Below are 27125 nucleotides of genomic sequence, written 5' to 3' on the forward strand. Positions count from 1 at the left end.
TTAAATAGAGAGATCACTCCAATAGAGCTTCAAAATGCAATTAAAAAACAGAAAGGTAACAAATCGCCAGGTTTGGATGGCTACCCGGGGGAATATTATAAATACTTTGGAAAGACTATAGAACAACTACAATTAGAAGTTTACAATAAAGCATTGTTGGAAGCTAAAATACCTGAAACATGGAAAGAGACATATATCACCATGATACTGAAAGAAGGTGCCAATACAAACCAGGTCAGTGACTATAGACCAATTTCTCTCCTAAACACAGATTACAAAATTTTCACCTTAATACTAGCTGAAAGATTAAAAAAAATACTAAACAAAACTATACACATTGATCAGAATGGTTTTCTACCAAAGAAACAAATTAGGAATAGTACAAGAATTGTATTAGATATAATAAATACTACGAAGCACACCCGGATAAACAAACTGCATTGATCTTTCTGGATGGCCAGAAAGCTTTCAACAACGTGAATTGGCAATATATGAAAAGACTAATACAGCAAATCAAATTTGACTCCAAATTTGAACAACTAATAGACAATACATACACCACTCAGAAAGCCAAAGTAATTGTCAACAACGGAACAACTAAAACATTCCAAATAAATAAAGGAGTTAGACAAGGATGCCCACTATCTCCCCTACTTTTTATACTAGTACTTGAAACTCTGTTAAATGAGATCCGTAAAGATAATAACATCAAAGGGACAAAAATAAAAAAAGAATTAAGAAGAAGATGGATTGCTTGTAAGGTATTTGCATATCACATATATTTCACATATAAACTACTGTAAAATGTCTAAGTCACTGTGGGCTGTGTTTTTCCTCCTGGGTTGTCTCCTAATACTAGTCACACTGCAAATAGTCTGACAACTTCCATTTTCTTTTTCCTTTTTTAATAATGTTATTTTTTGGACTGTTTTCTACAGGCTTGGTGGAGAGATCAAAAATGAATCCTCCATGAGGCATCTTAGTGATGTATTCAGGGAAAACCAAACTTTGAGAGATTTATTCTTGTTCTTCAAAAAGCAAGATGTTAGAGCAATGGAAATTCTCTGTGAAGGGCTCAAAAATCAACGATGTACAATAGAGAGGCTAACGTAAGTGATTCTTTTTCATTTCAGTTTGACCAGTGTAATAGTCCTTTGACGGGCAATGTTCTGGAAAATATCATTGGAGGAGCAGTTCAGTTGCATATACATAATCATATTTCTTTCAGTTGCAGTAATATGCACTCCATACTTTTTTTCAAGAAATATTTCTACTTTGTTGGACTTTTCTCTGCAGACTTGGTGAAGAGATTGCCAAGGAATCCATCATGAGGCCTCTTGCAGAGGTATTCAGGGAAAACCAGAGATTGAAAAAGTTATCCTTGTCCGTTAAGAACCCAGATGAGAGAGCAATGGAAGTTCTGTGTGAGGGGCTGAAACATCCACAATGTACAATAGAGATACTAGAGTAAGTGATTCTTTTTCATTTCAGTTTGACCGACATAATGGTACTTTGATGGGCAATCTTCTGGAAAAGTATCCTGGTAGAGACAGTTCTATATTTCCTGTAAAATGCTCTCTAGGCTTGTTTTTCAAAAAATATTTCTACTTTGTTGAACTCTTCTTTTCAGGCTTTGTGGAGAACTAGCAAAGAAATCCACCATGAGACCTCTTACGGAGGTACAGTATTAGGGAAAACCAAAGATTGAAAAAATTATGCTTGTCCTTCAAGAACCCAGTTGACAGATTAATGGAAGTTCTCAGTGATGGCCTCAAACATCCATCATTGTTCAATAGAGATGCTAGAGGAAGTGATACTTTTTCATAACAGTCCTGTTTGACTGTTAAAATCCCAGAAAAATATTATGGAGGTTCTAACTTACCTTGCTGCCAGTTTGCTTAGGGTTAGGGTTAGGGTTAGGGTTAGGGTTAGGGTTAGGGTTCATGTGTAGTACCAAAAAAAAAATATCAAAATTAAAATAGCCAAAAACAAGATAGTAACCACATACATGGCAACAGAAACTCAAATTCTGCACATACTCAAAATAAAAAATAATAATAATTTAAAAATCTTTTAAAAATCCAAACAAGAGAAGAAAACAAGAAGGCGACAGCATACACAGTGCTGGAGAGTCAGTTTCTGCACATCTTCAGATAAACAAACAAAGAAATAAATAAACATTCCAAATTTTTTTTTAAAAAAAGATGTTGGTGTCCAAGGACACCAACTGGTTCATTGAAGTTATCAATCACACTTGGCCAATAAATTCTATTCTATTCTATTCTATTTGTTTTCCAATTTGGCTGGTCAATACCAGTTCAAGTGAATTGGTCCAAGTGGGATAAACCCACCTCTGATGAGAGGGACAGTTCAGTTGCAAAACAATAATCATATTTCCTTCAAATTCCTACAAAATGCCTTCCATGTTTTCTTTGAAAAACAATTTATTTTTTTTGGTCTCTTCTCTGCAGGCTTGGTCTTGAGATCGACAATGAATCTACCATGAGGCCTCTTACAGAGGTATTCAGGGAAAACCAGAGATTGAGAAAGTTATGCTTGTCCTTTAATAAACCAGATGAGAGAGCAATGGAAATTCTGTGTGAGGGCTTGAAACATCCACAATGTAAAATAGAGATGCTAGAGTAAGTGATGCTTTTTCATTTTTGTTTCATTGCCATAACGGTCCTTTTTACCTGTTTAAATTTCATTAAAGTATCTGTTGTGAATGTCCACATCTGGCTCAGCTGGTTATGGAGTTCGAGGACCAGGAGATGAATGAGTACTGGCATCGTAGGCTAGTGTTCTTGTCACCCGAGTCTGAGAGTAAGAGTGAAGGGGAATGGGAAGCACCAGAAACTGTAGGAACCCCCAATTCAGAGGACAATGGGGAATTAGAGGAGCAGGATCCCTGGTAGATGAAAGAGTAAGGAGGATGAGGTTGAGACATGAGTATCTGCAAAGGAGGTTTCCTTGGTGTTAATAGATCTATGGGACACTTGGCCACTCCTTGCCAGTATATAAGGGACAGCCTGGGGGAAAGGGGGCGTGGTGAACATCGTTCTTCATCATGGACAATGGTGCCTTGAAGTTGAGAGACTTTTCGGCTTACACAGACTTTTATTTCTGCCCATTTCAAGTGCTGCTGAGTTTCCTTGGACTGTGAGTTTTGGTAAACTACAATAAAAACATCAGGAGTGGAGATTTATGACTCTATCTTGCTTGCTTCCCAGATTTCACTTATCTCCTGCAAATTAGAGAAACACGGCCAGCATGAAATTCCTTGAGTTAACCATTTTATTGCATGAATTGTTTTACCAAAAGATTTGCTTATGATCAAAGTTTGAATCAGCATGTGTGGCTTTTTATTTCTGGTAATTGACCCAGCTGAACAGAACAGATTGTTCACCATCCCGCCCACCACACACTTTGATTCAAACTTTGATCATAAGCTCAGTGACATCATGGAAAATTACCGAGCTGCACCAAGGCCCTGCACCAAGACATACAAAATTTGGAGAATCAGTTAGGAGCTTTGCAAAATCAAGTTGCTCAGCCCCCTCCTTGTCGAATCTGCCATCTAGCTGTACCAGATAAATTTACTGGGAGATGTGAATTATTCTCGGCTTTTCTGGGACAATGTCGAATGTTTATCAGTATTCATGCTATTGATTTCCCACAATATCAAGATAACATTGCTTTCACGATATGCCTGTTATCTGACAGAGCATCACAGTGGGTTATGGTCTTACTGGCCTAAAATGATCCCATTGTGCAAAATTATCAGGCTTTCTGTGATCAGATGTGACAGCAGTTTGCAGATCCTTTGTGAGTCCAAACAGCTACCAGGCAATTAAAGAAATTGAAACAGGGCCAAAGATCTATTGCAGACTATATCAATGACTTTCTCCGGCTAAGCCAAGAATTAACCTGAAATGTGGTCAGTTTGATAGAGGTGTTCCAGAATGGACTGTCAGATAAAATATTGGATGAATTGTCCCACAATGAGATGGAGGAATTGGAGCAGTTTTGTTTAAGAATTTATGCCAAATTTCAGACCAGGAATGCTCCTCATGCTGTGCAGCTAGGCCCTGTCCCTCCTGTTACATTGCCCTCTCTAGTCCGATGTTGTGTTGTCCAGATGCCATCTGTCATACTGCCAGTTCCAGCCCCAAGACATTTTGTTCAGATGCCATCTGTGCATCCTGTTATTCACTCCGCTCCTGTTTTCAGAGAGGAACCCATCGATGTCAGTGCAGCCAGAGCCCACCTGTCCAATGCAGAAAAGGTCAGATGTCGAGCAGAGGGATTGTGCTTATATTGTAGGGAGACAGGCCAATTTGCCATCTCTTGCCCCAATAAGAGAAGTGGTGTGGCAGCCCCTGCTCCTGTTATTCAGTTCCAGGCAACCATGTCAGGAAACAACCAGAGCCCAGTCTAGTGGAAACATTGGCTCAGGAAGACACCAAGTTGGACTCTAATTCTGCAGAAGTTGATTCTGGACCACCGAGACACCTGATCCTAGCTACCAAAGTATTTCTTGAGAATCATACCCGGTGCCTTCCAGCACATTCTTGGTGGATTATGGAGCAACCACAAATTTCATGAATGAAGCATTTGTTGACATTTTGTTACTCCCTTGTGCCCAGTCAAGCCCCTGATGATGGTCGAGACAATTGATGGATGTGTATTACTGTCTGGATTGATCATCAGGCAACATGAGGAGGCCATCCAGTTATATGTCACCAAAGGACTTCATTTCCCCTTGGTCATTGGCTTGGCATAGCTAAGAGCCCATGAGTCTTGCATTGTGTGGTCCCAGAATTTTGTGTCATTTCCTAACCTTAAGTGTGTGAACCACATACACCAAGTCTGCAAAGTTCAGATGCCAGGGCAATATGATGTCTCATTGCCGGCTGACCTCTTGGATTTGCAGGTGTGTTCAATGAGAAAGAGATGAACTAATTGTCCCCACATCAGCCATATCATTATGCCATTGATTTTCTTCTGAATGCCAGGCTTCCATTAGGACTCATTTACTCAATGTTGGCTGCATTACGAGACTGTTTGGACAAAATTGTGGCCAGGGGTTTCATCCAACTCTTGTAGTTGCCCCTGGTTGTCTCCCTTGTTGGGTGCCTCAGGGGTCAGTCCTCTCCCCCCGTGCTATTTAATATCTACATGAAACCGCTGGGTGAGATCATCCAAGGGTGAGGTGTCATCAGTATGCTGATAACACCCAGTTGTACATATCCACCCCGTGTCCAGTCGGCGAAGCAATGGAAGTGATGTGCTGGTGCCTAGAGGCTGTTAGGGTCTAGATGGGTGTCAACAGGCTCAAATTCAACCCTGAAAAGATGAAGTAGCTGTGGGTTTTGCCTCCCCAGGACAATTCTATCTACCCATCCATCACCCGGGGGCAAACTATTGACCCCCTCAGAGAGGGTCCGCAACTTGGGCATCCTCCTTGATCCACAGCTAACATTAGAACATCATCTTTCAGTTGTGGCAAGGAGGGGATTTTCCCAGGTTCGCCTGGTGCACCAGTTGCGGCCCTATTTGTACAGGGAGTCATTGTTCATAGTCACTCATGTCCTCATCACCTCGAGGTTCGACTACTGCAACGTTCTCTACATGGGGCTACCTCTGAAGAGTGTTTGGAAACTTCAGATATGCAGAATGCAGCCACACGAGCAGTCATGGGTCTTCCCAGATACGCCCATGTCTCATCAACAGTCCACGGCCTGCACTAGTTGCCGATTAGTTTCTGGACACAATTCAAAGTGTTGGTAATAACCTATAAAGCCCTACATGGCATCAGACCAGAATATCTATGGAACCGCCTTTTGCCGCACGAATCCCAGCAGCCAATTATGTCCCACAGAGTGGGACTATTTTGGGTCCTGTTGACTAAACAATGTCATCTGTTGGGATCTATGGGATGAGCTGCCCCCCACCTCCTCACCTTCCACAAGACTCTGAAGACCCATTTATGTCACCAGGCATGGGGGGATTAATGTGCCCCCTTCTGACTAGCAAGACTTGAGTATGGAATGATTGTGTAGTATCAATTGTTTTTTTTAATGATAGTGGGTCTTTAATTTTAGTTTTAACTATTAGATTTGTGCTGTATTGTTATAGTTGTTGTGAGCCCCCCTGAGTCCTCGGAGAGGGGTGCCATACAAATCTAATTTTTTTTAATTATTATTATTATTATTATTATTATTATTATTATTATTATTATTATTATTATTTGTTAGAGTACTTTGCCATGGCTGAATTCGCTTTTAACAACCCCCCAAGAGCACTCAGAGCGCTCTTATCATTGCTAACTACGGCTATCAATCCAGATTCTTTCTACTCATGCTTCTTGACTCTTCAGTTCAAATCACAGAAGACTTCTTGTCCAACCTCCAGTCCATTCAAGAGATGGTAAAGTGGTACTTGAATAAAGCTAAAGAAGACTACAAAAGATTTGCAGACCGCTCTCATCAAGACACCACACTTTTGGCTGTTATGTCCAGACCACATCCCCTGTAATGGACCCAGGAGAAAGGCCCTGTGGTGGAGAATAGTGTTGTGAGTGGTCCATATTCAGCTCAGCTGAATTTCGAAGGCCAGGAGATGAATGAGTACTGGATATCACAGGCCAGTGTTCTTGTCAGGAGCTTTATCTGGCTCACATCCCATATTTTCCCATATCTCCTGCAAATTAGAGAAATGTGGCCAGCATGAAATTCCTTGAGTTAACCATTTTATTGCATAAACTGTTTTACCAATAGATTTGCTTATGATCAAAGTTTGAATCAGCGTGTGTGGCTCTTTATTCCTGATAATTGACATGGCGGGACCAAACAGTATCATGTGAGGGGAAATTCAGTTGCAAACACATAATCATATTTCCTTCAAATTCCTACAAAATTCCATGTTTGCTTTGAAAAACAATTTAAGTTTTTTGGTCTCTTCTCTGCAGGCTTGGTGGAGAGATCGACAATGAATCCACCATGAGACCTCTTACAGAGGTATTCAGGGAAAGCCAGAGATTGAGAAATTTATGCTTGTTCTTTAATAATCCAGAGGAGAGAGCAATGAAAGTTCTTTGTGAGAGCCTGAAACATCCACAATGTACAATAGAGATGCTAAAGTAAGTGATGCTTTTTCATTTTTGTTTTATTACCGCAACCAGTATTGGGTTCCTACCAGAACGTGGCAGTATGCTGTCCAACTCCAACTGACCAATGGGAGGATGCATTGGCACCAGATTCGGCTTCTGCGCATACTCTGGAAGTCAAATCTCCTGTGAGGATGTGTGTGCAAGTGAGATTTTGGTGATTTTCAATGATTTTTGCTTCTGCGCATGCACGGAAGCAAAAATATTGGTGAAAATGGCCGAAATCTCACTCACATGCACTACCTCACATGAGATTTGACTTCCGGAGCATGCTCAGAAACTGAATCTTATGCCATTGCCTGTGTGCACCTGCTGTTTGCACATGCGCGAACTGCGATCGCCGGGAGAGCAAACCCTTAACGACGAAAGGTAGGAACCTCTGCCTAGCCATAACAATCCTTTTTGACTGTTAAAGTATCATGGGATGGACAGTTCAGTTGCAAACAAATAATCACATTTCATTCAATTTCTATGAAATCCTTTCCATGTTTGCTTTGAAAAGCAATTTAGATTTTTTCAACTGTTCTCTGCAGGCTTAATGGAGAGATCACGTCATGGGTGGGTTCTAATCAACCTTATTGCTAGTTTGTTTCCTCGCATGCCATGTGCACATGCAAGTTCAGTGACAAAAATTCTTGGGGGAAAAGCCAAAAACAAGATGGTGACCACATGCACAGTGCTAGAAACCTGCCTTCCGCCCTTGCTCAGAAGAAAAAATAAATAAAATGAATTTTAAAAATCAATTAAAAAAAAAAAAAGATGGCAGCGGCCACAGACTGGCACCGACCTAACCAGTTCCATGATGTCTTAGTGCCATCACCAGCAGGTCACTCCTGGTTCCAAACGGGAGGAACACAGCTCTGATGGGAGAGAGAGAGAGTTCAATTGCAAACAATAATATTTCTTCAATTCCTATGAAATGCCTTCCATGTTTCCTTTGAAAAGCTATTTAAAGATTTTCAACTGTTCTCTGCAGGCTTGATGGAGAGATCGCCAAGGAATCCACCATGAGGCCTCTTACAGAAGTACTCATGGAAAACCAGAAATTGAGAAAATTACACTTCTCCTTCTTTTACCCAGATGAGAGACCAATGGAAATTCTGTGTGAAGGCCTGAAACATCCACAATGTACGATAGAGACTCTAGAGTAAGTGATGCTTTTTCATTTTTGTCTCACTGCCATAATGGTCCTTTTTGACTGTTAAAGTATCATGGGAGGGAAAGTTCAGTTACAAACAAATAATCATATTTCCTTCAATTTCTATGAAATGCCTTACATATCTGCTTTGAAAAACAACTTACCTTGCTGCTGGTTCATTTCCTCTCGTGCCACATGGAAACGCAAGTTCAGTGACAAAAATTCCAGGGAAAAAATGCTGAAAACAAGATGGTGACCATATGCACAGTGCTAGAAACCCGGCTTCTGCACATGCTCAAAATGACAAAAAAGAAATAAATTTTAAAAATAAAAGATAAAAAAAGATGGCGGTGCCCATGGACTGGCATCAACCTAACTGATTCCATGATGTCATAGTGACATCACCAGCAAGTCACTACCAGTTCCAATGAATCAGTCCAAACAGGGGGAACCCACCACTGATGCAGGGCCACCATCAGGAATTTTGGGGCCTCATACAACCTAAGTGTCTCCCCCCCACGCCATTTTAAAACTACTGTCCCCCAAATCCCATGCCATGCCCACCATGGCCACACACCCTGGGCAAGCCCTCCCCCAGCCCTCTGAGGTCAAACACAGCCCTGATGTGGCCCTCAATGAAATTGAGTTTGACACCCCTGGCCTAGAGGCTAAATCCTATGACCAAGGGCTAAGAGAACGAGTATGTTTAGCTCAACAAATAGAAAACTGAGGGGGAATATAATAGTAGTTTCCCAATCCTTAAAGGGCTGCCATAGAGCAGATGGCATCTATTTATTCTCCATGCCACCTGAAGGTAGTACAAGAAGTAATGGGCGGAACCTTACCTAGAAGAAATGCAATCTGGAAATAAGGAAAAACTTGGGACTGGGCGGCAAACAAACAAACAAATAAACAAATGAATGAATGAATGAATGAATGAATAAATAAATACTTTCTTTTTTATTAAAAGAAATTAATAATTTAAAAAAGCCAAAATCCATTACTATTAAAACTAAAACAACCAGCAAAACTATTAATAAAAACAGGTGAGGAGGGCTGGGGGGTTTTTTTGTTATTACTTAAGTGCTTTTACCATATGCTTTAAATTCTCTCTCTGTTTCTTTCTCTTTCCTGTCATTCTCTGCCTCAATCATTTTCTAATTTCTCTTTTTTTCTCCCCTTTTTTCTATCATTTCTCTCTCTTCCTTCCACTCTTCTCTCTCTTTCTTCCTCTCTCTCACTCTTGGCTTTCTCTCTCATCTCTCTTTCTTTCTTTCTTTCTTTTCTCTCTCTCTTTCTTTCTCTATCTTACTTCCTTCCTCTCTCATTTCTTTCTTTCTTTCTTTCTTTCTCTTTCTCTATCTTGCTTTATTCCTATCTCTCACTCTCTTCTTTCCTCTCTCATCTCTCTCTCTTTCTTTCTCTCTCTCTCTTTTTCTATCTCTTCCCCTCTTGCTCTCTCTCTTTTTCTCACTTTCCCTCTCTTGCTTTCTTTCTCTCTCTCTTGCTTTCTCTCTCACACTCTTTCTCTCTCTTGTTCTCTCTCTCTTGCTATCTCTTTCTCTCCCCCCCTCTTTCTTTCTCTCTTTCTCACTTTCTCTCTATCTTGCTCTGTTGCTCTCTCTCTCTCTCTCATTCTCCGGAGGCTGGCGAAAGTGATTTTCAATTTCGGGTGCGCGGGCTGGTGCGCGCTCTCCCCATCCCCTTGCCAGCCCGCCCAGAACATTCAAAGAAAAACCTTTGCTGCGCTCCAAGGTGGGAAGCGGAGGAGAAAGAGAGACGAATAGGGCGGTGGGCAGTGGCGAGTAGCCAGGGGTGCAAGGGGGCTAGAGGCGTGGGGGGCGGGGGCAGCCGCGGCTTCGTGTGCGCCCTTGGAAAAGAGTGCACGGGGGCGTTTTGGGATGCGCTTTCGCAGGCGTGCGCAGCCTACAGGGAACGGTGCTGGGCACAATGACTGATGCGGGCGCCAGGGGGCCGGCACACGGTGGCGGGCCAAAACTGGAGGCCCCCATTTTTCAATTTGGCCAGGCCCCTGATGCCAGTAGCAGTAATACTGGCCTATTGGTAAACCTGCACTGATGGGAAGGACATTTAAATTGCAAATAAATAATAATATTTCCTTCAGTTCCTATGAAATAACTTCTATGTTTGTTTTGAAAAACAATTTAAAGATTTTCAACTGTTCTCTGCAGGCTTGATGGAGAGATCGCCAAGGAATCCACCATGAGGCCTCTTATAGAGGTACTCAGGGAAAACCAGAGATTGAGAAACTTACACTTCTCCTTCTATTACCCAGATGAGAAAGCAATGGAAATTCTTTGTGAGGGCCTGAAAGATCCACAATGTACAATAGAGAAGCTACAGTAAGATGCTTTTTCATTTTTGTTTCATTGTCATAATGGTCCTTTTTGATTGTTCATGTATCATGGGAGGGACAGTTTGGTTGCAAACACATAATCATATTTCCTTCAGATTCCTATGAATGGGCTCAAACATCAACAATGTACAATAGAGATGCTTTTTTATTTTTGTTCCATTGCCATAACGGTCCTTTTTAACTGTTTAAATTTCAGAAAAGTATCATGTGAGGGAAAATTCAGTTGCAAACACATAATCATATTTCCTTCAAATTCCTACAAAATACCTTCCATGTTTGCTTTGAAAAACAATTTCAATATTTTGGACTCTTTTCTGCAGGTTTGGTGGAGAGATTGACAATGAATCCACCATGAGGCATCTAAAAGAGGTATTTAGAGAAAACCAGAGATTGAGAAATTTATGCTTGTCCTTCAATTACACAGATGAGGAAGCAATTGAAATTCTGTGCGAGGGCCTGAAACATCCACAATGTACAATAGAGATGCTAGAGTAAGTGATGCCTTTTCATTATTGTTTCATTGCCATAACCAGTATTGGATTCCTACTGGAATGGGGAAATACCCCACCCTGATAGGAAAAATGAAACTGCGTGCACAACTCAAGCCTACCAGTGGGTGGGCAGGCATATCGGCATACGATTTGGGTTCTGCACATGGTCTGGATGCTAAATCTCAGGCAAGGACATGTGCAAGAGTAAGAGTTCTGTGATTTTCAACAAATTTTCACTTTTGCGCATGCACTAAAGCAAAAATATCAGTGAGAATAGCTAAAATCTCACTTCCGGCATGCGTTCTCATGTGAGATTTGGCCTCCGGAGCATATAGAGAAGTTGAATTTCACACCGACACGTGTGTGCTCCCACCGGGCATGTGCCTGCCCATGACAGTCACCAGGAAAGTGCATCTATGGCAATGAAAGGAAGAACCCCCAACTGGTCATAACAGTCCTTTTTGGCTCATGGGAGGGACAGTTTAATTTCAAACATATAATCATATTTCCTTCAATTGCTATGAAATGTTTTCCATGTTTGCTTTGAAAAACAATTCAAATTTTTTGGACTCCTCTCTGCAGATTTAGCGGAGAGATCGACAATGGATCTACCATGAGGCCTCTTATAGAGGTATTGAAGGAAAACCAGAGATTGAGAAACTTATCTTTATCCTTCAAGAACCCAGATGAGAGAGCAATGGAAGTTCTGTGTGAGGGCCTGAAACATCCACATTGTACAGTAGAGATGCTAAAGTAAGTGATGCTTTTTCATTGTTTCATTGCTATAACGGTCCTTTTTTATTGTTAAATCATCATGGAAGAGACAGTTCAGTTGCAAACATATATTCATATTTCCTTCAATTGCTACGAAATGCCTTTCATGTTTGTTTTGAAAAACAATTTAAATTTTTTTTTACTGTCGTTTTCAGGCTTGATGGAGAGATCGCCAAGGAATCCACCATGAGACCTCTCAGAGAGGTATTCAGGGAAAACCAGAGATTGAGAAACTTATGCTTGTCCTTCAATTACCCAGATGAGAGAGCAATGAAAATTATGTGTGAGGGCCTGAAATATCCACAATGTACAATAGAGATGCTAAAGTAAGTGATGCTTTTTCATGTTTGTTTCACTGCCATAACGGTCCTTTTTGAATGTTAAAATTTCGGAAAAGTATCATGGGAGACAGGGCTGGGTTCTAAAATACCTTGCTGCCAATTTGCTTCATCCCAAGGCACATGGGTGCCCATTCCCAGTGTCAAAAAAATCAAAATGAAAAATGAAAAAAAGCCAAGAACAAATAGCAACCATGTGTACAGTGCCGGAAACTCAAATTTGGCACATCCTCAGAAGAAAAAATATTCCAAACAAATAGAAGAAAACAAGATGGTAACAGCATACATATGCTGGAGACCCAGATTAAGCACACCCTCAGAAAATAAATAAATAAATAAATAAATAAATAAATAAATAAATAAATAAATAAACTCCAAAAAATGTGTTCTTGGTGTCCAAGGACGGGCACTGATGAAACTGCTTCATTAATGTCAGCATGAGGTCACCAATGGGTCAATACCGGTTCAGGCAAACCAGTCCAAACTGGGATGAGCCCACCTCTGATGGGAGTTACAAACATGTAATCATATTTTCTTCAAATTGCTATGAATTTCCTCACACATCCACAATTTACAATTGAGATGTTACAGTAAGTGATGCTTTTTCATTTCTCTTTCATTGCCATAATGGTACTTTTGAACTGTTTAATTTTCTGAAAAGTACCATGGGAAGGAAAATTCAGTTGCAAACACACAATAATATTTCCTTCAAATTCCTGCAAAATGCCTTCCATATTTGCTTTGAAAAAACAATTTAAATATTTTGGACTCTCCTCTGCAGACTTGGTGGAGAGATCGACAATGAATCAACCATGAGGCCTCTTACGGAGGTATTGAGGGAAAACCAGAGATTGAGAAACTTATGCTTGTCCTTCAAGAACACAGATGAGAGAGCAATGGAAGTTCTGTGTGAGGGCTTGAAACATCCACAATGTACAATAGAGATGCTACAGTAAGTAATGCTTTTTCATTTTTGTTTCATTGCCATAATGGTCCTTTTTGACTGTTAAATTATTATAGAAGGGACAGTTCAGTTGCAAACATAATCATATTTCATTCAATTGCTATGAAATGCCTTCCATGTTTACTTTGACTGTTCTCTGCAGGCTTGATGGAGTGATTGCATTGGGGTGGGTTCTAACTTACCTTGCTGCTGATTCATTTCCTCTCCTGCCACGTGGAAACGCAGGTTCAGTGACAAAAATTCCAGGGAAAAAGCTGAAAACAAGATGGTGACCATATGACCAGTGATAGAAAGCCAGCTTCTGTACTAGCTCAAAATGACAAATAAATAAAATTAATTAAAGAAAATTAAAAAATAAAAAAGATGGTGGTGTCCACGGACTGTCATTGACTTAACTGATTCCATGATGTCATAGTGACATCACCAGCAGGTCACTACCAGTTCCAATGAACCAGTCCAAACGGGTAATCCACCACTGATGTAAGGGACAGCTCATTTGCAAACAAATACTGTAATAATATTTCCTTCAATTCCTCCAATGTTTGCTTTGAAAGACAATTTAAATTTTTTCAACTGTTCTTCAGGCTTGATGGAGACATTGCCAAGGAATCCACCATGAGGCATCTAACAGAGGTATTCAGGGAAAATCAAACATTGAGAGAGTTATTCTTGTCCCTCAAGAACCCAGATGAGAGAGCAATGAAAGTGCTGTGTGAGGGACTGAAACATCCCCAATGTCCAATAGAAAGGCTAATGTAAGTTATGCCTTTTCATTACAATTTGACCAGGTTTATTTATTTATTTATTTATTTGCTTGTTTGTTTATTTTTTGATTTATATGCTGCCCCTCTCCGAGGACTTGGGGCGGTTTATAACATATAATAAAAAACAATAAAATTCAATGGCTAAATCCAATTAATTAAACTAAATAACTAACCTAAAATCCCCAATATATTAAAAATCAATCGTAAACATTCAGACCTCAGTGATGTATAACATTCATCACTTAGGGGGCCAAGATCTAATTGCTCCAAACCTGGACACATAAGTGAGTCTTAAGACTCTTACAGAAGGTGAGGAGGGTGGCGGCATTGTGAATCTCTGGAGGAAGCTGATTCCTGAGGGCCGGGGCCCCACAGAAAAGGCTCTTCCCCTTGGCGTTGCCAAGCAACATTGTGTGGTTCACAAGACCTGGAGAAGGTCAACTCTGTAGGACCTAACCAGTCACTGGGATTCATATGGCAGAAGGCGGTCCCGCAAGTAATCTGGCCCAATACCATGTAGTCTTTATAGGTCATTACCAACACTTTTTGTTTTGTTTTGTTTTTTTTATTATATATTTTTTTATTTAAAACAAAACAGACATATTAAAACACACAAATATAAAAAAATACACATATCCGGGATGATTTACATCCCGATTTTCATCAGAAACACATACTGAGTTGTACATATTTTTACATCAAATTGAAAACATTTCAGTTTATGTTCACTGTAAATTCTGTACATTTTTATGTAAGAGAAAATAAAGAAGAAAAGAAACATTTTAGAGAAGAACTTGAAAGAGAATAGAAAAAAACTTCAAAAAAGGGAGAAAATCTGGTGTCCAATTTTGAAAAAAGAGATGAACATATTAATTATTAATCTTTTAAACCTTGCTTTCTATTTCACTTATTTGACTGTTTCTTTGTTTAAACCAATTGTAAAATTTATCCCAAATTAGGGATCAAAGTTATTAGAGCCTCAGACCATGACAGTGGCAATTTCACTTGATTAACTATTTCATTAAATATTTCTAACATATTTATTTCCATTATACTTATTTCTTGCTTATAGAATTCAACTGGTATACTGTCCGGACCTGGTGCTTATTGTTTTTCTGTTCTTTTATTGTTGCTTGTAATTCAGTGATTGTTATTGGTCTATTTAAGGTTTAACCTTCTTCAGATATATTAGTGATAGGAAGAAGAAAAACTGCAGCATCACAAAGCTTAGTACCAGGAATAATACATACATTGATGGGAATAAGGAGATCGCTGACCATTTCAATAGCTACTTCTGTTCAGTTTTCTCAAAAGACACCTTACAAAATAATAATAATACTATAGAGGGATATAGCATTGCTTCCAGCTGTACGGATTCAGCTCCAGTGATCTTAGAAGCCGATGTCTTAGAAGAACTTGAAAGATTAAAGATAAATAAGGCAATGGGTCCAGATGGCATCCACCCCAGAGTTCTTAAAGAACTCAGATCTGTCATTGCTACCCCCCTGACTGATTTGTTTAACAAATCCCTGTTAACAGGAGATGTTCCTGAGGATTGGAGAATGGCCAGTGTTGTGCCTATCCACAAGAAGGGCAGTAGAGAAGAAGCTGGTAACTACAGGCCAGTTAGCTTGACATCAGTTGTAGTTAAAATGATGGAGACTCTACTCAAAAAGAGGATAAATCAGCATCTAAAAAACAATAACTTATTGGACCCAAATCAGCATGGCTTTACTGAAGGCAAATCGTGTCAGACTAATCTCATTGAGTTCTTTGACTATGTCACAAAGGTGTTGGATCAAGGTGGTGCCGTGGATATTGCCTATCTGGACTTCAGCAAAGCCTTTGATACGGTTCCACATAAAGAGCTGATAGATAAATTAGTGAAGATTGGACTTAATCCCTGGATAGTTCAGTGGATTTCAAGCTGGCTGAAGCATAGACATCAGAGAATTATTGTTAATGGCGAGTATTCTGAGCAGAGTCAGGTTACAAGCGGTGTGCCACAAGGGTCTGTTCTGGGTCCTATTCTTTTTAATATGTTTGTGAGTGACATAGGGGAAGGTTTGGTAGGAAAGGTTTGCCTATTTGCCGATGACTCTAAAGTGTGCAATAGGGTTGATATTCCTGGAGGGGTCTGTAATATGGTAAATGATTTAGCGTTACTAGATAAATGGTCAAAGCAATGGAAACTGCAGTTTAATGTTTCCAAATGTAAAATAATGCACTTGGGGAAAAGGAATCCTAAATCTGAGTATTGCATTGGCAGTTCTGTGTTAGCAAAAACTTCAGAAGAGAAGGATTTAGGGGTAGTGATTTCTGACAGTCTCAAAATGGGTGAACAGTGTGGTCGGGCGGTAGGAAAGGCAAGTAGGATGCTTGGCTGCATAGCTAGGGGTATAACAAGCAGGAAGAGGGAGATTGTGATCCCCTTATATAGAGCGCTGGTGAGACCACATTTGGAGTACTGTGTTCAGTTCTGGAGACCTCACCTACAAAAAGATATTGACAAAATTGAACGGGTCCAAAGACGGGCTACAAGAATGGTGGAAGGTCTTAAGTATAAAACGTATCAGGAAAGACTGAATGAACTCAATCTGTATAGTCTGGAAGACAGAAGGAAAAGGGGGGACATGATCGAAACATTTAAATATGTTAAAGGGTTAAATAGGGTTCAGGAGGGAAGTGTTTTTAACAGGAAAGTGAACACAAGAACAAGGGGACACAATCTGAAGTTAGTTGGGGGAAAGATCAAAAGCAACATGAGAAAATATTATTTTACTGAAAGAGTAGTAGATCCTTGGAACAAACTTCCAGCAGACGTGGTTGGGAAATCCACAGTAACTGAATTTAAACATGCCTGGGATAAACATATATCCATCCTAAGATAAAATACAGGAAATAGTAAAAGGGCAGACTAGATGGACCAAGAGGTCTTTTTCTGCCGTCAGTCTTCTATGTTTCTATGTTTCTATGTTTGTTGTTATTCTTCTGTAAGTGGTTTCATATTTATTGATTGTATAAAGTCTCTTATTTTATCCTCCTCCACCTCTTCATGTGCATATAATTTTTTAAAGAATTCCCATGCTATTTTTTTCTGCTCTTTACCGTGTTGTATGATACCTTCTTTATCTTCTAGTTATCTATAATTTTCCTTTCTCGTTGTTTCATCAACTTGTGTGCCAACCAGTGACCGGGTTTATTTGCTTGCTCAAAATTTTTTGCTAATTTTATTTGTTCTGAAATTTCTTCTTGCTCAATTAAAGTAATTTTATGATTAATATATTCTTTCTTTCTTTAAGATATTTGCTTTCTGGGTCTATTTGAAGATTTGTTTCTATTTGATTTAATTCTTACCAATACTTTGAATTGTGTCTGAAAACCAACAGGCAACCAATGCAGTCCGCAGAGTGTTGGGGAAACATGGCCATGTGTAGGAAGGCCCATGACCACTTGCGCGGCTGCATTTGGTAATGGTCCTTTAATGGGCAATATTCTGGAAAATTATCATGGCAGGGGCAGTTCAGTTGCAAACACAGTCATATTTCCTTGAGTTGCAGTAATATGCTCTCCATTTTGTTTTTCAAGAAAGAATAAGATAGCAATCACATGCACAGTACCGGGCACCGTTCCCCGTAAGCTGCACCCGTGAGCAGTCGCGCACCCCCAAATACCTCCGCACACGCCCTTTTCCACAGGTGTGCACTCCCCATCCCCCTGCCAGGTTGCGGAGGGGCGGGGAGGCACCGGCAGTAAAAGGAAAGGGAGCCGTGGCCGCCCCTGCCTCCCCACTGTGCCTCCGGCCCCCTCGCGCCCCTGGCTTCTCAGCCCTGCACCCCGCTCACCCGATCCGCCCCCTCTCCTCCTCCACTGCTTCCTGCCTTGGCGCGCGACTTCTCCCACGGTGGCGGCTGCGAGACAAAAGCGCTGCCAGCCAGGGGGCTGCGAGAGAGTGCTTTCTCCATGGGCTTCGGGAATGCCCACCCCGCCCCTCTCGCAGCCCCTTCAGTGGGAGCGCTTTCCTCCCAGACTTCCAGCAAGGGGGCTGCAGTAGAGGCAGGGCAGGCATTCCCGAAGGGCAGGGTGATCAGCTGTGAGGTGGAGCTCTGGAACTGAGGCACCAATGGCGAGGAGGCTGGGAGAAAGCACTCTCCCAGCCCCCTCGCTGTCAGTGCCTCAGTTCCGGAGCTCCGCCTCACAGCTGATCACCCTGCCGCCGCCCCACGGCTACTGTCCAATGCCACTGCTAAGAGAGAGAGAGAAATGGGGGAGAGAGAGAGATAGCAAGAGTGTGAGAGAAAGAAAGCAATAGAGAGAGAGAAAGAGAGAGAGAGAGACAAAGAGAGAGAGAGAAAGCAAGAGGGGGAAAGAGAAAGAGAGAGAAATGACTCTTGATTTAAAGCATATGGTAAAAAGCACCCAAAAAATAACAGAGAAAAAAAAACCAGCCGTGTGTGTGTGTGTGTGTGTGTGTGTATGTGAACTCTTGAACCATTTCCAATAGCTCACCTCTAATTGGAAATGGTTCAAGAGTTCACACACACACACACACACACACACACACACAAGGGGGGAGGAGACAGGGATGGAAAAAGAGAAGATAATAATAGTAATAGATTTTGGTTTTGTTTTATTATTAATTTCTTTTAATTAAAAAAGGGATTTTTTTTCTTATTTATTTATTTATTTATTTTTCTATGCCACCCAGTCCCAAAGGGACTGTCGCTAAAACACTATACTTTTCCGCCCACACTGAAAAAAAATTAGAAGGAACATTGGTACCAGGAACCTGAATTTGGCACATCCTCGGAAGAAAAAAAATTAAGAAGAAAAAAAATCTTTAAAAAATTTCAAAGAAAGAGAAGAAAACAAGATGTTGACAGCATGCACAGTACTGCAGACTCAGATTCTGCACACCCTCAGAAAAATAAATAAATAAATAAATAAATAAATTCCAAAAAAAATGTTTAAAAAAGATATAGGTGCCCGAGGATGGGCACCGACGAAACTGGTTCATTGATGTCAGCATGAGGTCACCAGCTGTTCACTACCAGGTCAGGTGAACTGGTCCAAACCAGGATAAACCCACCTCTGATGGGAAGGACAGTTAAATTGCAAACACATAATCATATTTTCTTCAAATTCCTATGAATGGCCTCACACGTTCACAATGTACAGTAAGTGATACTTTTTCAGTTCTGTTTATTGCCATGATGGTCCTTTTTAAGTGTTTAAATTTCAGAAAAGTATCATGTGAAGGAAAGTTCCATTACAAGCACACAATCATATTTCCTTCAAATCCTACAAAATGCTCTTCATGTTTGCTTTAAAAAACAATTTAAAGTTTTTGGGCTGTTTTCTGCAGGCTTGGTGGAGAGATCGACAATGAATCTACGATGAGGCCTCTTACAGAGGCATTGAGGGAAAACCAGAGATTGAGAAACTTATCTTTGTCCTTCAAGAACCCAGACGAGAGAGCAATGGAAGTTTTTTGTGAGGGCCTGAAACATCCACAATGTACAATAGAGACTCTAGAGTAAGTGATGCATTTTCATTTTTGTTTCATTGCCATAACGGTCCTTTTTGACTGTTGAATTATCATGGAAGGGACAGTTCAGTTGCAAACATATAATCATATTTCGTTCAATTCAATACCTTCCATATTTGCTTTGAAAAATAATTTAACTTGCTGCTGGTTCATTTCCTCTCCTGCCACGTGGAAACGCAGGTTCAGTGACAAAAATTCCAGGGAAAAAATGCTGAAAACAAGATGGTGACCATATGCACAGTGCTAGAAACCCGGCTTCTGCACATGCTCAAAATGACAAATAAATAAAATGTTTTCTTTCTTTTTTTTCAACTGTTCTCTGCAGGCTTGAAGGAGAGATCGCATCAAGGTTGGGTTTTAACTTATCTTACTGCTGGTTCATTTCCTCTCCTGCCACGTGGAAACGCAGGTTCAGTGACAAAAAATCCAGGGGAAAAAAGCTGAAAACAAAATGGTGACCATATGTACAGTACTAGAAACCCGGCTTCTGCACATGCTCAAAATGACAAATAAATAAAATAAAATTTAAAAATAAAAAATAGAAAAAGATGGCGGTGCCCACAGACTGGCATCAACCTAACTGATTCTATGATGTCATAGTGACATCACCAGCAGGTCACTACCGGTTGAAATGAACCAGTCCAAACAGGGAGAATACACCACTGATGGGAGGGACAGTTCAATTGCAAACAAATACTGTAATAATATTTCCTTCAATTCCTCCCATGTTTGCTTTGAAAAGCAATTTAATTTTTCTCAATTGTTCTGCAGGCTTGATGGACAGATTGCCAAGGAATCTACCATGAGGCATCTAACAGAAGTATTCAGGGAAAATCAAACATTGAGAGAGTTATTTTTGTCCCTCAAGAACCCAGATGAGAGGGCAATAAAAGTGCTGTGTGAGGGACTGAAACATCCCCAATGTCCAATAGAAATGCTAGTGTAAGTGACGCTTTGTCATTACAGTTTGACCAGGTCTATCTATCTATCTATCTATCTATCTATCTATCTATCTATCTATCTATCTATCTATCTATCTATCATCTATCTATCTATTCAATTGCAAACAAATAATAATATTTCCTTCAATTCTTATGAAATGCCTTCCATGTTTGCTTTGAAACACAATTTAAAAATTTCCAACTGTTCTCTGCAGGCTTGATGGAGAGATTGCTAAGGAATCCACCATGAGGCCTCTTACAGAGGTACTAAGGGTTAACCAGAGATTGAGAAGCTTATCTTTGTCCTTCAAGAACCCAGATGAGAGAGCAATGGAAGTTCTGTGTGAGGGGCTGAAACATCCACAATGTACAATAGAGCTGCTAGAGTAAGTAATGCTTTTTCATTTTTGTTTCATTGCCACAATGATCCTTTTTCACTGTTAAAGTATCATGGGAGGGACAATTCAGTTGCAAAATTATAACCATATTTCCTTCAATTTAATTTTTTTGGTCTGTTTTCTCCAGTCTTGATGGAGAGATTGCCAAGGAATCCACCTTGAAGCATCTAACAGAAGTATTCAGAAAAAATAAAACATTGAGAGAGGTTTTGTTGTCCCTCAAGAACCCAGATGAGAGAGCAATGAAAGTTTTGTGTGAGGGGCTGAAACATCCACAATGTTCAATAGAGATGCTACAGTAAGTGAATCTTTTTCATTTCAGTTTGACTGTTGTAATGGTCCTTTGATGGGCAATATTCTGGAAAAGTATCCTGGCAGAGACAGTTCAGTTGGAAACACATAATCATATTTCCTTCAGTTGCTGTAAAATGCTCTCCATGTTTGTTTTTCAAGAAAATTCTACTTTGTTGGACTTTTCTCTACAGGCTTGGTGGAGAGATCGCAAAGGAATCCATCATGAGACCTCTTACAGAGGTATTCAGGGAAAACCAGAGATTGAGAAAGTTATGTTTGTCCTTCAAGAACCCAGATACCAGAATAATGGAAGTTCTCAGTGATGGCCTCAAACATCCACAATGTTCAATAGAGATGCTACAGTAAGTGATGCTTTTTCACTTTTTTCATTGCCATAATGGAGAACGTGAAGCAACAATGAAGCAAGTTAGAACTCAGTCCTGCATTTATTGCCATCCTGCATGACCCACACAATGAGGGAGGAAACAGGCGAGTGGCTGCCACCCCTCTTCATTGACTCGTTAGAAGTATCAGACCTAAATTGACCCTCCCAGATAAAATATCCTGCAGTCTCATCTACATGACAGAATAGAAAGAGAAAGAAAGAGAATGAAAGAGGGAGAAAGAGAGAGAGAAAGAAACTGGATCAGTGGATCAGCTCACTGGATCAGTTCATCTTAGATCAGGGATGCGTGTGTGTGTGTGTTTGAGAGAGAGAGAGAGAGAGAATGCAGATGCTTCACTGGGACTGATAGCGGTAGCAACAGTCATCTCCTGTCTTTCTTCAGTTTGGTGGGGGGGAAAGGAGGGGGATTTCACTGGGAGAGGGAAGTATGTGGGCAGGGAGAGAAAAAGAAGGTGGCATGGGATGGTGGAGGGAGTGGGAGCAGGGATCATCTTAGTCTCAGCCGGTTGCTGCTTTCTTGGGTCCCCTCAACTTTTTAATCCTAGAAAGCGGCTGAAAAATGCTCTCCTGTTTTGCAGCCATGCACCATTTTTTTGTCCTTGCCTTCTTCCCATTTTTATTTGGTTTTTTTTCCCCTCCCACCTTGAAACAAGCTTCAAGAAAAAGCAAGCGAGGGGGTGGAACGGCGTAAGAAGGATCCAGGAGTGGGAAGGGATTGGATTGGGAAGAATGAGAATGAGCAGGGCTTCCTGGGTCAAGGAAGATTTGGGGGATTCAGAACGTGCCTTTTCCTTTCTCTCTTGTGGTGCTTTTATTTCCAAAGTCTCCTCCCCCCCCCATTATCTTTCCCTAAAAATGAAACTCTTGGTCCAAAGCAAGTGGTGTGAAATGAAATTAAGATTTAAAGAAAACAAAGTTGAGCTTGTTTGTAAGGAAAACAATTTATCCCAGATTGTTAACATGACACTCCTCACTTAAGTGATAGTTTTATTAAGGTTTATTGTAGCATAAAATATAATTTTAAAAAGATTTTTTGAAGGGAAGGGAGAAATACAAGATGAAGAAAACAGAGAGAAAGAAAGAGAGAAAAGGAGTTGACTTCTGACTTTTTCCAACATAGCAGAATAGTACTAATGCATTTACAGTCTCAACTTTTTATATTACTTATAATTATTACAAGCCAATTCTATAACTACACAATTATTAAATCTTCAAACTAATTTCAGTTTTGATTTTTCTGTTTCAAGCATAAAAACTCGAAGCTATAGGCCAATGAAAACAATACCTTTTTTTTGTTTAAAACAGTTTATATTGCCATCTTTAACCAAATCCCTTTTCCCCTGGATGTGGGAAATGATACATATTTCTATTTATACTTATTAATCTTCCTAGGTTAACATCATCTACATTAACAAAAGCCATTGTATTATTTCAATTTTTTTATCTTTAAAGGGAAAACTTATATTCATTTTAACGTTCTAAATATTTATTTACAAATTTAATTTTTATAACTAAAATCAATTAATTAATTAATTATAATCAGAATAGAGCTAGAAGTAATGCATCTTTTAAAAAGTTATTTTTAATATATATATATATATCTACAAATTCACTTTCAATAATATTTTCCAAACTTTAGAAATTACTTGAGCTACAGTATATATAAAAAAGAAAAGAAGAAAGATCAATTTCATTTTCTTTCTCTCTTTCTATTCAACATACTTTTCAGTTTAAATGTCAATAATCATTTTCTAACCCTTTTAATAATCGCAAGCAATGCATTGAAACTTTCTTTTAATTATGTATATCAAACCAATAGATAGTCCAAACTCTTTCAACATCCAGTGAATATGACTGAATGACCAGTTCAGAAAATTCCTAGTTTGAACATTTCTGAACATAATGATATGAAAATTGAACTGAAAAAATTGATGTTTATCCTTTTATTTTGCTCATAAATCTCCCCCCCCGACTATGTGCATTTTTTCAATTTATATGTATTTCAGGTTCCAAATTCAAAATATTATTAAAACTTTTGGCATTGGATTACTAGTTTGAACATTTCTGAACATAATGATATGAAAATTGAACTGAAAAAAATGATGTTTATTGGTTTATTTGGCTCAGAAATAGGGCCTCCCCCCACGGCTGTGTGAAATCAGTTTCACTTGACATTTTTTTTAGGTTCCAAATCTGAAATATTTTTAATACCCTAGGCATTGATCTTGACCTACTAAACTGAACATTCCTGATCATCAGAAAAATATTCCCTAAGGTGAAAAATTGGTGCTTATATTTTTATTTTGCTCAAAAAAGCCCCAACCACACCCCGGCTATGTGCAATCATTGCCACTTTATAATTTTTTTAGCCTGCCAGTTCCACCCTATTTGAAAACATTTTGCATTGGATTACTAGTTTGAACCTTTCTGAACATAATGATATGAAAATTGAACTGAAAAAATTGATGCTTATCTTTTTATTTTGCTCATAAAAGCCCCCCCCCCATTATTTTGAGCACTTTCTTCAGTTTGTTTATTTTTTAAGGCACCAAATCCCAAATATTTTCCCCTTTGGTGTTGATATACTAAATCGGACATTCTTGATCATAAGAAAAATAGAAATGAACTGAAAAAAATGATGCTTATTTGTTTATTTTGCTGAGAAAAGGGCCACCACCTACCGGCCTGGATGTGTGCAATTATTTTCATTTTTACATAGATTTGGCTGAAAATATTTGGAATATCCTTTTGCAAAGTAAGTACATGATACACAGACAACTAATTTTATGGGAGAAATCCATTTTACTAAAAACAAGTATGTAATTTTAAATTTACAGCATAATTTATATATAAAGTGAAAAAAATGTGCACAGGCTGGTGGGGGGCTTTTCAGAGCAAAATAAGCAAATAAGCACCCATTTTTTTCAGTTCAATTTTCATTTGGTTGTGATCAGGAATGTTCATTTTAGTATATCAATTTCAAAGTTATTGAAAATGTTTGGAATTAGGAGCCTAAAAAAATATAAAGTGAAGTACTTGAAAAAAATGGGGGGTGCCTTTTTATGAGCAAAATAAAAGGGTGAACATCATTTTTTTCAGCTCAATTTTCATTTCATTATGTTCAGAAATGTTCAAATGAGTATCACAATGCACAGAGGTTTAACCAAGGTGGAGGAGAGGATTTTTTTAAAATATGCACATAGTCCATCTGGTCCAATAGATAAAGATGGTTTTAGGTTTTGTAATGCCTTTCTAACGTTATCTTCTGTAAAATCAATTTGTGTAAGATCATTGAGGTTATTTGTGGTGCGATTAGGAAATGTTGGGCATGAGCCATTGTTGTTAACAAAGACTGAGTTGAAGAAGGTGTTAAAGAAGTTGGCTTTGACTGATTCATCATTATGGTCTATGTTGTTTGGTCCTTTAAGGCAGTGTTTTTCAACCTGTGTGCCGTGGCACACTAGTGTGCCGTGAGACATGGTCAGGTGTGCCGTGAAACTCAGAGAGAGAAAGAAAGAAAGAATGAGAGAAAGAAAACAGGAGAGAGAAAGAAAGAAAGAGAGAGAGAGAAAGAGAACAAGAGAGAGAGCAAGAGAGAGAAAGAAAGAGAAAGAAAGAAAGAGAGAGAGAGAAAGAGAGGGAGGGAAGGTGGGAGAGAGAAAGACATAGAGGGAGGGAGGGAGAAAGAGAGCAAAAAAGAGAGGAAGGAAGAGAGAAAGAGTGATGGAGAGAGAGAGAAAAAAGAAGGGAGAGAAAGAGGGAGGGAGAGAGAAATAGAGCGAAAGGGAGGAAGAGAGAGAGAAAAGTTTTGTCCAAACTTTTTTTAGCCGCTCCCCCCCCCCCAACTCAATGTGCCCCAGGGTTTTGTAAATGTAAAAAATGTGCCATGGCTCAAAAAAGGTTGAAAATCACTGCTTTAAGGGATGGGATGGGTCTAGAGTTTTTGAGTTTATTGTTAACAAAGTTGTAGAAGGCATGAGTAGACTTTGTCTGTTGAAGGTTTTTTTCTTGGATGATGTGATAATTGGTACATTCAGTCTTTATTTGGTGACACAAATTTTTATACTGGCTTTTGAAGTTTGAAACATGGCCTGCTTTATTATTGCGCCAAAGAGTTCTTTTTTTGGTTTGGAGCTTTCTTATTTGTTTTTCTTAGTTTTGGTGAATATTAGTGGTACGTATAATTTGATGACTCTTTGGATTTCAAGTAAAAACATATTGTAGTGGTCTTCAGTAGTGATGCAATCAGAGAACATTGTGTGCCAGTCGAGAGGTGAGAGGTAGGCTTCGATGAGGTTGTAATTGGCCTTTTTGAAGTTATTGTTGGTTGTCCTTTCGTTAAGATGGTTTTTGTGAGGGCGTATGTTTAGGTAAAAGTCAATCATGCTATGGTCACTGTTAGAAAAGGGTTCTTTTATTTGTAGTCCATAAATTGTTGCAGAAGATGAGGTCAAGACAATTGTTAAGTCTAGTGTTGTTAGTAAATAGTTGATCTAGTCCTAGGCTAGTAATGGCATTGTAAACGGTTGAATGTGGAACATTCATTTAGGATCTAGTTTATATGTGGAAGGTTTAAGTCTCTGAGAAATATAAGAGGATGAGGGTGGGAGCTTGCCCACGTTAGTAGTGAGGTTAGTTTATTCGCGTGTGTTATATCATAATCTGGAGCTCTATAACATAGAAAGAAGTGAAGTGTGGTATCTAAAGTCAGTTCACAGATGATGGTTTCAGGAAGATAAAGTTCTTGTTTAACTTGCACTTTTTAAAGATTGAGTGATTTCGTGTAGAAGATTGCAACACCATCTCCTCTGTGGGATTCACGGTCAGAACGGTAAACTTGATAGTCACTTACTGTGATAACGGAGTTGGGGAGGGATTCATTTAACCATGTTTCACAGATAAATATGACGTTGAATTTAGCAGTTTGTAGTAAGAGAAGGAGTTCAGGTATTTTATTAACGATGCTTCTTGAGTTCATCAGTTTACATTTGAAATTAGCAGTGGATGTTGTTAAGGAAGTAAGGGGCGTGCATACCTAGTCTTGGTTTATTGAGAGTTGGTTTTGAGTAGTGATGGATTGGGAGTTAGGATGATTGTAGGCAATGGTGGTTTGAAGGTAGTGGTTAATGAGGGGTTGATCTTGGTTGAGGGTAGATTGGAGGTTGTGGTGGTCAGTTTGACCTTGTTCTTGACGGTTTTTTAGATCTGTTTGTAATTCACGGGATTGGATATTTATTTATTTATTTATTTATTTATTTATTTATTTATTTGTTTGTTTGTTTGTTTATCTGTCTATCTGTTTGTTTGTTTATTGGTTTATTTATTTATTTATTGAATTTGTATGCCGCCCCTCTCCGCAAACTCGGGGCGGCTCACAACAGCAATAAAAACAGCATGTAAATCCAATACTAAAACAGCTAAAAAACCCTTATTTGTAAAACCAAACATACATACACACACGCATACCATGCATAAATTGTAAAGGCCTAGGGGGAAAGAATATCTCAGTTCCTCCATGCCTGAC

General features: G+C 39.3%; 1 protein-coding gene across 1 annotated transcript in view; it reads left to right on the forward strand.

Annotated features, from left to right (window-relative positions):
• Window positions 1-27125, forward strand: part of LOC139155492 (NACHT, LRR and PYD domains-containing protein 12-like) — a 104667-nt gene that overhangs the window by 66776 nt on the left and 10766 nt on the right. The window contains exons 6-13 of the mRNA XM_070730641.1: window positions 1297-1467; window positions 2472-2642; window positions 13835-14005; window positions 19380-19550; window positions 20334-20504; window positions 20719-20889; window positions 21029-21199; window positions 21387-21557. Coding sequence (XP_070586742.1) covers window positions 1297-1467; window positions 2472-2642; window positions 13835-14005; window positions 19380-19550; window positions 20334-20504; window positions 20719-20889; window positions 21029-21199; window positions 21387-21557 — 1368 coding nt within the window. The remainder of the gene's footprint in view (window positions 1-1296; window positions 1468-2471; window positions 2643-13834; window positions 14006-19379; window positions 19551-20333; window positions 20505-20718; window positions 20890-21028; window positions 21200-21386; window positions 21558-27125) is intronic.

The sequence above is a fragment of the Erythrolamprus reginae genome, unplaced genomic scaffold (assembly GCF_031021105.1).
Source record: "Erythrolamprus reginae isolate rEryReg1 unplaced genomic scaffold, rEryReg1.hap1 H_23, whole genome shotgun sequence".
NCBI classification, from domain to species: Eukaryota; Metazoa; Chordata; class Lepidosauria; order Squamata; family Dipsadidae; genus Erythrolamprus; species Erythrolamprus reginae.